The sequence below is a fragment of the Botryllus schlosseri genome, chromosome 13 (assembly GCF_051294905.1).
Source record: "Botryllus schlosseri isolate E-star chromosome 13, Bs_hap1, whole genome shotgun sequence".
Taxonomy (NCBI): domain Eukaryota; kingdom Metazoa; phylum Chordata; class Ascidiacea; order Stolidobranchia; family Styelidae; genus Botryllus; species Botryllus schlosseri.
This window is the reverse complement of record NC_137248.1, coordinates 2,016,120-2,032,314: the sequence shown is the minus strand read 5'-3', so window position 1 is coordinate 2,032,314 and position 16,195 is coordinate 2,016,120. Positions and strand designations below refer to the sequence as shown.

Below are 16,195 nucleotides of genomic sequence, written 5' to 3'. Positions count from 1 at the left end.
CAACGGCATTTATTTGAAGAGCTTTACAGCGAGAGGACATGAAATAAACCAGAAAGGCTGCATCCAGACACTTGTAAACTATAGGAAATAAATCAATATTCCAAGTCTAGAAGTCACAGATTATAGCTCTTCGACTCCCTACGGCCATGTTGTGACGTCACGAAACTTGCCGACATTTTTCACCTCTGAAGGCCGATACCAATATTTTTTTCCGAGTGTGATATCGAGTTGATATTTTCAGCGAACCTATCTAATAATACTTCGATTTCAACAGACACACAACTAAACGGCTTCTAGACAAATCAAGAGTGGGTGACACCCACCTCAGCGGGTGCAGTAAGCGACACAATAATTACTTAACACATTTAAAAAACGCCTCTTTATCACAAAGCAACACGGAGTAAATCAGTTAACAGGGACCCACAACTGAGAATTAAACTTTTACATAATAAGGTTGAATATCGATGATTTAGATTTGGGGGAATTCCGGCCCGACAATCGAGTTAAAATTATAGTTTCCTGAAAGAATGGAGCGACCCTGATATTACCTATGGATAAACAAACTTGGATTTGTTCTCCGTAAAACAATGCACGCTGTAGACCGAGGTTTGTTAAAATATTTTGAACACGGACCCCTTCACGTTTTTTTGGGTACCCCCTAAAACTCCATTCAAGCTATTCCATGCCTAATAAAGCTACTCAATGACTCAAAACAAGACAAGGTCGCCACACATTCCCAGTCCCGCCGACAGCCCCATTGACAAAGGACAATCTAGTTCAGTAGATTCCCGACTGTGTATTTCAAAATTATCCTTTCACTGACCCCCCAAAACTAGTCCACAGACCCCAGTTTAAGACAAAGAACGTGTCAATATACACCACTGACACCACAAATACACCCAAGCACCAAAATTTTACCTTCTTTCTCGGTCTGAGCTGGTCCTTCCAAGTCTGCAGTTCCAGCGCAAAGTTCTCTTCCAGAGCCTTCAACTTCTCGGACTCTCGTTCCACGAGCAGCTTGCGCTTCTCGTTCTGCATGGAGCGCAACTCCGCCAGGTTGTTCTCGGACTGCGACTCGAGTTCCTGCAGCTGAGCCTCGTGTTTCAGCTCCAGCTTCAGCTTTTCTTGTTTCTGACGCTTGGACTCGTTTAGGGAGAACTTGAGCCAAAAGAGAAAACCAAGTCAGAGCAAGGAAAATTTCAACATTTTTTAGACAAACGTACAGTGGAACAATGTACACTCTTCAGTCAAAACAAATGCATAAAGCATCGTTGTGGAATAAGAGTTGCTTATCACACGAAGCTCGGCTTTCCAGGACAGCATGGATAGTAGGGCTCTTCAAAAATGACATTTTTTCTCAAATCGTACTGGCTACTTGATAAAATTGTTAGGTTACCTAATTTAAGCCTACGCATCAAATTTGTATCAATTCCAACCAGTGGAAGTGGAGTTATTGCCGCTGAAAAATTTGGATTATGAATAAAATAGTATTTACGGTGACCAATTCTTTAATTATATATTATAGTGGTGCCTACAGTAAATACTATTTTATTCAAATCCAAATTTTTCGACGGCAATAGCTCCGCTTCCACTCGTTGAAATTGAACAAAATTTGGGGAACATCGTTTCTATGGACAACCTAACACTTTCATGGGGTGAACAGAAATTTTTTTTTGTTATTCATTTTTAGATAATAAATAGAAACTTTGTTCCCCTGTAGCAATGCGGCTACTGGTTGGAATTGAACCAAATTTTGTGTGTAGGCTTAAATTAGGTAACCTAACAATTTTATCAAGTAGCCAGTAGGATTTGAAAAGAAAATTCATTTTTGAAGAGCCCTAATGGATAGGTGGTGCAAGACTTAGGAAGCGTTTCCTTGCCCACCGGCATATGCACATCATGCATGCATGGTATGCATATGCACAGATCGTGTGTATGTATATCATGAGTCGTTGTATAAGCCGCATCCACATGGACAAAATACAGACGTCCTATTCCCACTATGAAGAGCTTCTTGGAGATACAGAACTTCAATGTACATAATGGGAACAATTGAATGGTATATATTGAAAGAAACCCGAATATGTTCGGCTGACACTCGTCAGGGGTAATCGTCCGCAATTCTTTCCTGATGAGCGTCAGCCGAAAATATTCGGGTTCATTTCAATATATACTATTCAATTATTCCCCTTGTGTACATTTCTTTCGGGCATATCTTGGCCATGGTCATCTTTTAAACTATATGGCAAACATAACTGTGACGAAGATATGGCCGAAAGAAAATGAAGACTTTGCAGAAAGTTGATGTTCTAAAAATTGACATGAGCTACTTTGATTGTGCAGAGACCAATTTCACTCGTAAGCTACTCTACGACGTCACATTTCCCAGGGGGTCATACACAATGCAGTTGTGCGTTTTCTCCAGAGGTGGTCAGTAACGAAGTACTTCTACTTTTTGAAGCACTTGAAGTAGATTTTGCCTACTCACACTACTTATTAAGTAGCTATGATTTTAGACTACTTCTACTTCTACTTGACAGTTTTATAGGCAAAAATAGGCGTAGAATACCTACTTACTTACTTGTGAACCCCCACTCCTACTTCTACTCCAGCAGAAATTCCGGCGTTACTTCTACTTCTACTTGAGTAGCGACGGTGACTACTTTGACCACCTCTGGTGTTCTCAGAGTTGGTCAAGTCGGTTTTACGTGTTTGCAGTCTTTTTTCATTTTGCGTTAGTTGAGAAGCTGCAATCGTGATTACGTCCGCCAGGAGTATGCAGATTTGTAATGACTCGAGTCATCAATCGACTCGAGTCCGACTAGAGTCGAGATTTTGACTCGGACTCGACTCTCTGCACAATGACTTGGACTTGACTCGGTGATGACTTGAAAATGATTCGACATCACTCGAGACGAAGCTATTAAAGTGAGATTGACTTGTGACTCGGAGCTTTGTGACTTTTCAGGACTCAATTTTTTTTACTCAGACTTGAATTAGTTTTGAGGTGTCTTGAAAATCACAGCTTGTACTCGAGCACCGACGATGAGTACTCTGATCGCCTCTGCGGCTAGCGCTAGAAATATGCTTGCGCTTTTTCATCATTCCAATTGTAGAGACAAAAAATTTGAAATCAAATTTTTTCAATTCCTCAGATAGGTGTCGAGAAAGGAATTTGCCCAGGAGAGCGTCACCATCTCACCACCGACAGTGCAGTTGATACATCTCTATTAGGCTGAAATTTCATCATGATCAGCATGACATTCGAATTTGAAACGCAGAGAATGTCATCCCGCGGGTGGCTTTACGCATAATATACAAAGGTTTGCGATAAGAGATATGACTTTTGAGAAAGAAGTACGCAGGTTTGAAATCGAAACCTGACCACCAAGTCTTCAATACCTTGTCATTACGGAAACGATACGCACCTCCTGCATGGCGAAAATGAAGTCATACCGTCATAAATCATTACAATAAGCAAAAAAACCAAACGTATCTCCATACAGATGCCTCGAAACCCATCAATCACATTCCAGTTGTCTTCGAGATAAATGTCAATGTTTTTTACTGAGTGAGCACCATGTCTGGCGTCAATATGTTCAAGACAGACTAAGTCTCCCAGTGTGGATGTGAGTTTTGAAAAGAGAATAGTCCTAGTTATAGTTGCATTATGAAAATCCAGTACTTTGCACAAGTCTTGCTCAAGGAGCCAATATTATTGCTCCTTGACAAGACAAGACAGCGTATCAGATGCCAGATACATTCTGGTAACACTAAAGCATTTACATTCCTGGATTTTTCGTCTACCAATTTGATCCAAATATCTCCTCCTCCTGGTTAAAATTTGAACGTGTCGTACACACTCGGTACCATTTTAAAAAGCTCATTTACAAATAAATCTGCCAGCACCCCATATTGTTGATGAGACTAGCACGCGTCACTTTATACCTCTTGACAATGTCTGCGATATGTTTACAAAGTAATTCATTCACTTCCCTTTAAGATAAAATAGTGTTTGAGTTTGACCTGGTGCATTCCGGCTTCCATTCAGGATTTTCTATTATCTCAATTTGCATTTTTATTATGTCCTCAAAGCATAATGGAAGGGACGGGAATACCCGGGTTTTATAATACAGCTGTCCGATCGTTCATCGAAAAACCAAGACAAATTCCAAACAAGATGCTTGTGATGAATAGACAGGTGTGAATAGAGTCCTAACACAATGAAACCTTTTGTCATTGACACAATGCCAATGTCATCACAGGCTGCAAACTAGGGTTGTTCAAAAATAACTTGAATTTGAATTCCGGGGATTCATTGATCAAATTGTTAGGATGCCTAAAAAACACTGCACACCGAATTTGGCTCATAGATGTGAACACACTGGAGTTTCAAAATTTTGAATTTATTAAAAAAAAATTTGAAAAAATTTGCAAAGTTATACTGTCAACGCCATGAAATTGTGAAGTTATCTAAAAGAACGATGCTGAACAATTTTGGCGCACAGCCAACCACTAGAAGCGAAGTTATTGCAACTGAAAATTTTGAATTCAACAACCAGGACGGTAGGTAATCCCTGAATTATTAATGAAAAACTCAAATAATACAACGTCTACAGATTGGAATTGAGCCAAATAGTATTTACAGTGGGTAGATCTACAATAGATAATTCGCCACCGTAAATACTCTTTTTTTTAAATTCCAAAATTTTCAAATCGAACAACTTCGCTTTTACTGGTTGGAATTAAGCCAAATTTGATGCCCATCATTTTTCAGATAACCTAAAAATTCCGTGGAGTAATGAGTAAAACTTGAAAAAAATTATATATTTTTAATATACCAAAAATATTTCTTATATAGCAATGTCTCTATAGGTTGAAATTAACAAAAATTGGTGTGCAGCGTTTTTTTTTTATAGGTAACTCAACAATATTATAAAGTAGCCAGTCAAATTTGAAGAAAAACAGTTATGCCTCGCTCCCGATCGTAGATTGAAAGAATTTTTAGGAATGGAGCTCACATTTTTAATTCTTTCCTTCTCGTTTTCCACGGCCTGCGCGGACAGCCGCAGGCTCTTCTTGAACATCATCATCCGCGTCTTGCCCTCGCTGCGCTGCACTTTGGGCAGCCGGATCTTCTCCTGCCGTTGTTTGGAAACCAGCTCCAGCTCGAGACGCTTGTTATAGCGCATCATTTGATCTTGCTCCTAGAAGAAAGAGGTAAATCACACAAAACCATCTTCAACGGAATAGTAAAATCATACTGAAGGCGCAGAACTTGACTACTATATTCATATTACAATTCTCCACCACTTGCATACAAGTATCAGCTGAAATATCTGTGTTTATTTCAATATGATTGAATATTATATTCATGTGGAAATGACTCTTGGAGTTACAAAATTTCAGTATACAAATGATTGTTATGTTCCAGACTTGGATAATTCTAGTTGTATATTTAGACTGAGTAGACCGAAATGCCAGTAATCGAATTCTAAAATAATTTCTGGTTTCTTTGAAAATGCTACAGTATAGTGCGAAACCGGCCAATCATGCTGTACAGACATTTGTTATTTCGCGAATAAACTCTGATTTCATTTGAACTGAATTTCATTGAATACACAAGTTTTCACGAAATCCGTCATTCCAATCGAATTTGGAAAGACCTGTGTAGCTATAATTCTAATTCAAGTCCGATTCAAAAAACTATAGCTACAATTCTAATTCTATTTAAATTTGAAAAGCAGAATATTCTTAGTTGCACAAGTCTGTATGAATCACAATCAAAAGCTTAAACAAACTGAGCAGTGACAAACAATTGAAACCGTGTCATATAAAATCATGTAACTGACCTTATCGTGTCTCAGAACCAGCTGATGTCTCTGCAAATGATAGAGGTCCTTCAGCTGCTGTTTCGTGGTTTGGTGACGTTCGTGAAGATGCTTCTCTTCCAACTCCCAAATGGCTGCCTCGCGAGCTGAATCGTGAAGAAATTATAATGAAAATTAGCAAAAAATATCAACATGAAGAAGAGGTACACGACCTCAGCATACAATTGAATCAATGTATTGATGTTGTAATGAATCCGAATATTTTTGGCTGACACTCGACAGGGGTAATCGTCATCAATTAGTAGAGAATTGGAAACAACATTGCATATCAACAATATAATCGAAGTATTCAGCTAGTTGCACACAATTACCATTCAACCGAAAATAGTTGGGTTTATTTCAAAATGAAGATATCATTCAATCGTACAGCTGTTTCTTCTAGGGCTTAAAACAACCTTTGTTATAAAATAGACAATAATGAACGTAATGATAGATTAAATGACAATGAATAAAAAATGAAAAATATTTTGTTTGTTAATGTCAAAGATTTATCGAAATCACAGATACGCTCCAAAACCGACATGAAATTTTATCGTAAAACGTCGTAAATTTCGAAAATATCATTTCGAATAAGTCAACGAATCAAAAAGAAAACAGACGGTAATATTTAGATCTTGGTTGAGCACTTTCACCCCTTGTTTAGTGCATGTGGACATTGAATAAGGTGTGAAAGCAACCGAGATTGAACTAATTTACGACGTTAACTCACTGCGTAGTAAATCGTGTCTGCTCAGCAAGAAGGCTTTTTCCGTTGCCGCCAAATCTCGCTTGTGCCGATCGTGCAGATTACAAATGGTCATCCTCATGGATTCGGCTTGTTGCGAATGGAAGGTTTGCTCCTGAAAACCGAGCACAGAGATGTTTTATCTTCACACCGAACCATTACGGTTTACAAAGGTCGTCAAGTAACAAAAGCACTTTCATGAGTGAAATTGTCATAAATAGCCTTGTATCAATTTAATTAAATATATATTTGAAGAGCTTCATGAAGACACATAATATATATTTACTGTATCAAATTCACACCATTTATTCTAGCATATATTCGTTCTGCATTATATTCATTAATTGATAAAATTTTTACTAATTCATATATAACATTGTAAGCACTTGTTGGAGGTACAGAGCTTCAATATACAATTGAATAGTGTATTCATATTGAAATTAGCCCGAATATTTTCGTCTGACACTCATCAGGGGTAATCGTCAGCAGCTAGTAGAGAATCGGAAAGAACATTGTACATCGACAATCGCATCGCTGGTTGCTGAAGATCACCCCTGACGAGTGTCAGCCGAAAATATCCGGATTGATTTCATTAGGAATCTACTATTCAATTGAAGATTGTAAGTATTTGTATAGTCACTATTTCTACTTTCAGTTGGGTAGAAATTCACAGCGTTTCCTCCACTACTACGCCAGTAATACCACTGGCTACTTACATCACCGCCAGCAGTTTGTGATTTTCGTCACCCACCTTTTGTTTCTGTAACAGATCGAGCTCCTCTTTTCTGGCTTTCCCGCTTTCTTTACGCTGCTGTTTCGGCAGCGCTTCGATTTCGATTTTCAGCTGTTTTTGTTCGTAGCGCATCGTCTCCGCAAATTTTTTCCTGCAAAAACAGAACAGGCAACGATTAAGGCTTCGCACAAGTGCGAGATCGAGTAACAGAAATAATTTCTATACTCGCACGTCAGTAGAAGCCAGACAAATCAGATTAAAATTAGAAAAGTAGCTACTCAATTATGGGGTTGTAATGACTCGAGTCGCGATATTCTTATGACTTGACTTGAATCGAGTCATTTTCTCAAAATACAGAAATGACTCGACTCGAGTCAATCTGTGTATTGACTTGAGTCTCAGACTGCCAAGACCGACATATCATTGTAATTTCGAAGAATAGTAAAGTAACCACACTGTTGGGATTTCGCCTATTGGAACTATTACTTGAAAATGCGACCAGAAACTGCTAAAAGTGAGGAAAATTAGTATGTTATGAATGCGAACCATTCGATATCACCAAACAGAGTTATAAAACGTGAGTTTAACAAGACTTTAACTGGAAACTCAGCAGTCAACGCAATGACTTGAACTTGAGTCATAATACCATGTCTTGAACCGACTCTACGAGTTGACTTGGACGCGAACTTAACTTGGTTGTGAATTGAAAATGACTCGGTTTGACACAACTCAAAACTATAAAAGTGAGATTGACTTGCGACTCGGAGCCTTGCCACTTGGTTACAACCCCCAAGTGACGCACCTCTCCTTCTCCTGCTCTTTCTTAACGTCTGTGATGCTCAGCCTCCGCTCCTGGTCCTGGTATTTCTCCAGGCCTTCGATTTGCGATTTCTGGCTCTTCTCCAGTCCCTCCACGTCGTTTGCATATTTCCGTTTCAGAACCTGAAATCGATGGATTGAATTTTTTCGTAGCCACATCCATTCCAAGAATGGAACAAATTAGATTGAATACCCCAAAAATTGCTATGTCGCCTAAAAAACACTCCACATCAAATTTGGCTCAATACCAAGAATTTCCCATTATAAATACTATTTTTCTTTCAAATCCAAAATTTTCTATTTACTTCACTTCTATGGGTTGGAGTAATGCCAAATTTGTTAAACACCCAACAATTCCATGGGGTCATAAATGAAATATGATAAAAAATGTATTTTTAATCAATACATACGAAATGTTCTACAGTTCTACAAATTTTCTTCGCTTCTACAGGTCGAAATTGTGGAATCCAACACTTATAAAAAACAAGGATTTATTATCATGCTATTAAAAGTTGTAGAAATTTCAAGAAACTTTAAACAGTGCCCATAATAATTAGCAGTTCGATCAGCAAATAACGCCACATACCTGCATGTCCTGTTCGAACCTTCCGACCATTTGTTCCAGCTGCACGCCCAATTTCGAATTGAGTTGAGCGAGTTGTCTTTGTTCGTCGTGTTGCAATTTGCGAAGTTCCTGCAATTCCTGCCGCCTGTGCCGTTGATAAAGAGAAATTAATTTGAATAATATATTCATATTGAAATCAACCCGGATATTTTCGGCTGACACTCGTCAGGAGAATAGGAAAGAACGTTGTACATCGACAATCGTATCACCAAACATGATGTCACAGGCATGAAAATTGGAATAACTGTGTGGCACAGATGGCTTAAGCTCAATGTAATAACGAACCACAAAAATATCGGTATATTTCAATATGAATATAAATTATTCAATGTTATATTAAATTTCTGTACCTACAAGAATCTCTTCAAAGAGAAAATACTATACACTGTGACTGTGGCAAAAACAGAAGAAAACAAAAAGTGTTTTCTGGCAATTTAGTCAAAACGATTCATTCTCTTATGGAAAAAATTCTTTTATGTGGTTGAATGGTTCTAGCATACGGATAGACAATTTCTCACAAAAAATATCCAAAACCTGCCGAAAGGTATCTTGTTTGCAAATAAGTTTAGAATTAGAAGGCCTTGCATATTTTCTCTGGCCATCGGCAATCCAATATTTTTCAAATGGCACCATGGAAAATATCCTAGCATAGTATGTTCATATTGAAATAAATCCGAATATTTTTGGCCGACAATCGTCGTGGGCAATCGTCAGCAACTGACAGAGAATTGAATAAAACATTGTATATCAACAATCGTATCACAAAATATGACGTAAGTATCATACTAACGGGAAAAGTTTGAAATGGAACATACCGCAGATATCTCCGTTCCTGCTGATTTTCAATATCCATATTGCTCGTTTCCTTGGTTGTGGTGACCTGCATTTCGACACCGTCGACCATAAATCTCCTGGTCTTTTTCAGTGTTTTTCGCTGACGTTTGGCGCGCTACGAACACAACAAGCAAACAATCACTCACTTCATTATACTCTAACGTTTTTTACTAAATATTTGATATCGGTAGGTTTGGTGATAGCAGGAAATAGCTTACAATAAAACATACATAGTGCATAAATCATTTCACATACAAGCACTAATTCTGAAGCATTCAGTGTGTGAGGATGTTTGAAGCATAGATCAAGGCATAGAACACACCACACAGTGTAGACCGAAGCTGGTAGAGTAATTTTTGAACAGCCTTATTGTGGCATTAGGCCTATACGCTATCTAGAGCCCAACCGACAAAAGTGGAATATTTTCTGGGGAGATTAATGTTACTAAAAAATTTTCTTCCTGCTGTCCGCAACTTCACGTCAATGTCTTTTGATTTGATTATAGGTACCATCAGAAGTTATGTTGAATACGGACAGAGGATACAAAAAATGAGTGCTGAAAAGGTTCAGAAACACAGCACTGATGATCGTTGGATTACCATTAACTTGAGTAACTCGATCAATCGCATGAATAACTAACTGAAAATCTTGCAGCATAACTCTATAGCAGAGGTCGGCAACCTTTTGCTAGTCCCGGGCCAAATTTCGGGAGTACAACTTTTTGGTGGGCCGGAATTTTTCTTAGTACTATATTTTACCCTCACTTCGGTGTATATTATCCTACATTGCTGCAATCTCAATCATACCAATCAGAAGACACATGTATTTACACTTCAACAACACAGAATACATGTGACAATTGACGCAGCTTGCTTTGTGAATGGTTTTCAACTTCTTGTAACAAGTCAGATGAAACAAGAATCAGACCCTATTCAAAACGGGCGTCCGAAATACATGATCTTAGCTTGCTCTTCGTGAATTTCATTGTTCAAAACTATTGTTCACATGCCTACGTGCTTCCAGAAATCGATGCAATTTCTTTTGCATTGTAGGTCAAGCTGGGATAAAGACCAATTTCAAGAACGTACTCTTTGTCAAATTCATGCAGAGATATGCTCCTTGTATGAAATTTGTCATTCAATTCAACTGCATCGCATTTAGAAAGGCCCGTTTGAAATTTTCAGGCAATGGTATTGGCGTCCACATGAAACGAAGTACTGAATAGTCAGAATTCATTTTGTAGAGAAGGAATGTCGGAAAAGCGGGTGAATATTCAGTAGTTAAATTTCGTATCACAGTTACAAATGTAGTGTTGGTAGGCTACTAGGTTTTGTCCCCTCCAGTATAGGAAAGTAAGCATAATTTTCTTTGTACTGTTGACATTTCCAGAGTCACAGATTTGTTTTGAATGCGCCTCAACATCTCGCGTATTTAGTTGTTTTCCCCCTGAAGTTGCAAATTCAATTTGTTCAGATGTGACGCTAAATGTACCAGGAAATCAAGATGAGATACCCATTTTCGATTACAAGATTATGAGTCGGCGATATTTGTTTTTTCGAGGAAAGTTGCTATTTCATTTCTCAATTCATACACTCGTGTAAGCATAGCTGCTCGACTTAATGCGCAAACATGACAGATATAGGCCTACAGGACATCGCCATATTGATTATCTGATTCTAGTAATATCTGACGTAACTGATTCAGTTAATGAGACAAAAATCATATTAACAGTTTTCACCATTGTGGCCAAAACACTATTCAGGTTTGTTGTCTTGGCACAAAGTGGCTTCTGGAGAATTAAACTATAGACAGGCTAACTGACATACGAAGGATAGTTATCTATAATTGAACAGTTTGAGATTCTGTGATTGCGTCTGAGATGTTCCAAGCGTTTTTGAAGCAAAGGAAGGACACCTTTATTGTCACACCCCGTTAGAGTGGTAAACCCTTTAAAAAAAGTATGGAACACCTTCGGTTGCGAGGTACACCCGATTGATGAGCACTGATGGCAGTCTAGTCTATCTCCATCTCCTACTTCAACCACATTCGTCTTATGGCGTAACAATAGACTAATACGATGTAGGCTACTATTATATCGTAGCAATGCCGCATTCTTTTCATGCAGCGCTGCACTGCAGATTGAAACTCATTATGAAACGGCGGGCCGTATTCTTGTGATAACTAATTATTATGTCGCGGGCCGGACGATATCGCTTCGCCGGATCCGGCCCGCGGGTCGTAGGTTGCCGACCCTTGTTCTATAGGTATGGGCATCGTACATAGGCAGTTCTAGGTCCTGGGGGGAATACCCACAAGAAACGCAAGAAACGCAAGCAAAATGAATACGAAAACAGGCAGCACGCATGCAGAAAATCCACTCCATCTAATAACCAATAATTTTCTTATCCAATCACAAACTTCACCAAATCAAAGAAAATTTTACTATCCATTCAAAAAATGGAGAAGTCAGAAAAACACACGAACAGAACAGAACTCAAAAACGAAAATTTAGAAAGAAGGTTGACCAACTAACACCTTATTCTTCCTCTGAAATACTGAATAAGCCTGAGCTGAAATTCAAAAAGTTTTGATCTGTCTACACTACAAAACTGCAGAGAAAACGATACACACCATATTAGTGCAAAAAAAGCCCGCACAACACGCAACAAGCAATACATTTACACAGCATTCAACACACGTCGCAGGCATTAAGTCTCGTATGCAGACTTGAGCACACACAACTGTGAAATTGCGGCACAGACCAAATGAATGCGCTTGGAAAATGATACTGAAATGCGATGTAGCCATGCCATGTATGAGCTGATAAATCTGGTGATGTAAGCCTTTTTACCCAAGTGCCAAATTGGCTAGTCGCTTCTTCGAGCACCAGTTTCAAGGTATCGGTCAGACTCCTGCGGGATGACCGAGCCATCACCGAACCTTCATATTCCTGTTCACGAGTGGACGTTGTGTAGTTTACAAGCTATATTTCTTCGAGCCGACATAACTATTTAGGGGCATAGGTGGTCATCATTATTCAAGAGTGCTTGCATATTTCTACTCGAGCATAAGTACGAGTTGCGGTTTCCAAGTAAAATTTAAGTGTTCTAGAACCAGTTTTACGACAGGAACCAAAGTACAATCAAACGAAAGCTAACTAATATGTCTATGGGTATTGAAATTGCTAGAAATTCCATCAAATGGCACATGAAAAAAGCCGTGAAACCGAAGCGATTACTCAATAATATGTGAATGTCCTTGTGAGTCGAAACGTGATAATGTCAGCCGCAAAATGTTGACAACACGCCACACAACAGGCTCCTTGTAATAGAACCATACAATCACACACCCAGTCGTTCACACTCAAACAAAACAAACAGTCATCAGCGCACATACTTGTGTACCAATGTATGTTATAGACACCAGATGTGGATTAAGCACCATTTTTAAAGCTATCACCAGCAGCTAACATCGGAGCACTTAGCTGAAGTTGTAATTCATAAAACTTTTTTGCAACCTGCATTTCGTTTGTATCGTAGATTTTGCACTGTCGGTGAACTTATCATTTGACATGGTGTTATGCTGAATGTACCACAATATCCCAACTGAAGCCAGACTGCGTGGGCATTGCATGGTTCTTATATCAAGAAGCGCATGATGAAAAATTGTGATGTAGGGCACCATTGTCAGAATGAAGCAACAGGGTTTGTCACCAACCGTGTACGCGCAACTACAGTGCTGCTGTTGAACGTTCTTTCTCCATTCTTGGCAAGCTACTTTCTACCCGAGACTGTATAGGACAGTATCTGTCGTTGCACTACAGATTTTTTAAATTATTTCTACCGTAATGCGTTATTTGACTACTGGAATTCTTCACGGGGCCAGATTTCGTTAAAATAAAGTTTTTTTCGTGTAAGAATTAGTCAGTTTTTCAGGCAAAAAAGTTTTTTTTCAGGTTAAACTACTTCGCAAAGACAGACAGTTCAAACCAGAAATGAAGATTAAGTAGTACAATTCTAAGATTACGTTGGAAAACACCCAATTTGCATACGTTAGGTCGAATTTGGTCAAAATTAAGATTTTGAAGTTCAAAAAATGTCAAAATTTTGATTGTTCAGATCAAAATCTTCTGTTTTATAGGTAAAAAAAATCGCCCTAGTCATAACAGTATTTTTTGTTTGTTTTGTGGTATTCATGGTGTTTATCGACTGCTATGGTCATTTACACCAGGCCGATATTGTTCATTATTTCCCGTAACTGCCGACTTATAGCACGGCCCACCTCTAGGCTTTTTGTAAGACACCGCTTACGCGGATGAGGTGGCGAGGAGGAGCCTAGGTAAACCTCCAACACTTAGGTATCGGAATCTTCAAGTCGACCTCGGTCGGACTCGAACCCGCACCCATTGGTGTTGCAGCCGCGGATTATACCACTGCGCTATCTCGCCACTGTCATAACAGTATGAATGACGTGGTAAGTTAAAATATACACCGGTACCGTTTATGCGACCACATACTCGGCTCAGATTCGAGTGCACAAATCAACACACCCAGCACTTGTATTCAGCCACACCTTCACACGTTACCTATCTCACATCCTGCCATGCCATTAAAAAGCGACCACCATCTACGAAGACACCACAAACCTCAATTTCATCTGAATTCCGCCGATCCGTACCAGCCCGGGCCGGTCTTTCCATAGAGGCCGCGCTAGCAGACAGTATGGACGGCTCACTATCTGCCGTCATAACACTCCCGCTATCCGAAGAATGCAGGGACTGATTATCCATTTTTTCATGAGCACCGGGTGACAAGGCATGGTTTGACAATCGACTTGAAATCGGGGTAGACGCCGGGACCGGAGTCGGGGTGCCTTGCGTTAACGTGGGGCTCGTAGTACTGTCTGAGGGTGTGGAAGTGCCCGAGTAATTTTTCGCGGAGTCATTCACGGAAGGCGAATTCAACACCAGATCCAACATTCCGACGGCCGCCTTCTCGTCAGATTTCGTGTTTTGATACTCTGCGAGTCTGGCTTTTTCTTGCAAAAGCCTGTCCCGCATCAAAAACGAGGTGCCCCTTTTCGGACTCGTAGGGGGCGGCGATTTTTTCTCAAAGACTTCTCTTTCAGACTCGAAATCTTTGACTTGATTTTTAACGGAAACAGACTCGAGCGTTGTAGATTTTACGTCTTTCTTTTCGGGAGAATTTGACTCGATATCTTTGACTTGATTTCTTACAGAAATTGACTCAGATGCGGTAGATTTTACCTCTGTCTTTTCAGCATGGAAGCTCGTCTCGAAACCTTTGATGTGATTTTTAACGGAAACCGACTCTGGAATTGTAGATTTTGTCTCATCCTTTCCGGTAGAGTTTGACTCAAAATCTTTGACTTGATTTTTAACAGAAATAGACTCAGGAGAAGTAGACGCATGCGAATTAACGGGAGACACAACAAAACTCGATTTTGAAACCAAAAATGAGTTTGCGGATGGTACCACGGCTGGTTTGCTACTAACTTCAACTGCGGCGTTACGCAATGTAGGTTTCAATTCTGCGACACGATCCTCGGCTTCAGACGCATTGCTGTCGTCAGACTTAGATTTGGTGTCGATACCAGACGACGCGACAGACAAGGCGTCGACGCGATCCGACGCGTCGCTGCGCTTGTCCTCTGGCGTGCCGCCTTCGATGCCCTCGTCTGAAGACTCGGAGGCACGCGTTGCTTGCTTACTCTCGGACTGCGCCTTGTTCTCGGGGATGTGTTGAGGCGATTCATGTGCTTTGGCCAAGTCTTTTGACCCGGCGAGTCTGGAACTAAATTTTTAGGACATGAAAAACTTCTTTTTGAGCAATTTTGGAAAATAAAAGGTTTGAAAAGTACTCCAGTAAGGAGTTTTGAAAATTTGACAAAATTCTTCGCAACCCAAAGCTTGTTCACATTCGTTAAGCTGTTCGAATATAACATCTTTTTTCGGATTCTGGGGATTCACTGATTAAATTGTTAGGTTGCCCCAATGTTTGAATTTATCACACAAAAAAATTATAAAAATTTGTATTTTACTGCGCCAAGATCAACACCGACCTTGCAATCTCCTCCGATCTCGACAAAGCAGGCGACGGCGGCACCGACGAATCCAAACCTTCCGTGTCAATACTAATCATGGATATCCGGCTCGGATCTGGACTGCCGTTCTGAACAAGCGACGAAATCGACTGGTTAGACCAAAGACCTGGTTTTCTAACACTGGTATCTACGGCTTTCCCGCTTGGCGTTCAGCATTATTGTGTATAGACTCGAATTGTACTCGAGTCATTGTGCATGACTCGAACCAAGTCATATGACCTGAGGCTAGGACGGCCAAGACAGACATTTTATTGTAGCTTCAAACAATAGTCAAGTCAACACACAACTCCACCCTCTACTCACTGCCTTGAGCTCGGACTTGACTTGGTGAATTGAAAATGACTCGACTTGACTCGAGTCAAAACTACAAAAGAGAGATTGACTCGTGACTCGGAACCTTATGACTTGGTTACAACCCTGGTGTTCGGATGCACCCTTTACAGGTC

At 39.8% G+C, this 16,195-nt stretch overlaps 1 protein-coding gene across 6 annotated transcripts in view; it reads right to left on the bottom strand.

Annotated features, from left to right (window-relative positions):
* Positions 1 to 16,195, bottom strand: part of LOC145454108 (serine/threonine-protein kinase 10-like) — a 35,986-nt gene that overhangs the window by 6,404 nt on the left and 13,387 nt on the right. For 4 of the 6 annotated variants that reach the window (XM_080332129.1, XM_080332128.1, XM_080332132.1 and 1 more), the window contains exons 8-18: positions 15,708 to 15,817; positions 14,272 to 15,439; positions 12,478 to 12,576; positions 9,608 to 9,741; positions 8,754 to 8,877; positions 8,151 to 8,290; positions 7,367 to 7,499; positions 6,601 to 6,730; positions 5,853 to 5,977; positions 5,022 to 5,207; positions 919 to 1,158 (exon numbers count right to left, since the gene is read on the bottom strand). In XM_080332129.1, the coding sequence (XP_080188255.1) occupies positions 919 to 1,158; positions 5,022 to 5,207; positions 5,853 to 5,977; positions 6,601 to 6,730; positions 7,367 to 7,499; positions 8,151 to 8,290; positions 8,754 to 8,877; positions 9,608 to 9,741; positions 12,478 to 12,576; positions 14,272 to 15,439; positions 15,708 to 15,817 (2,589 nt within the window). The remainder of the gene's footprint in view (positions 1 to 918; positions 1,159 to 5,021; positions 5,208 to 5,852; positions 5,978 to 6,600; positions 6,731 to 7,366; positions 7,500 to 8,150; positions 8,291 to 8,753; positions 8,878 to 9,607; positions 9,742 to 12,477; positions 12,577 to 14,271; positions 15,440 to 15,707; positions 15,818 to 16,195) is intronic. The other 2 variants (XM_080332130.1, XM_080332133.1) reach the window with 2 other exon arrangements.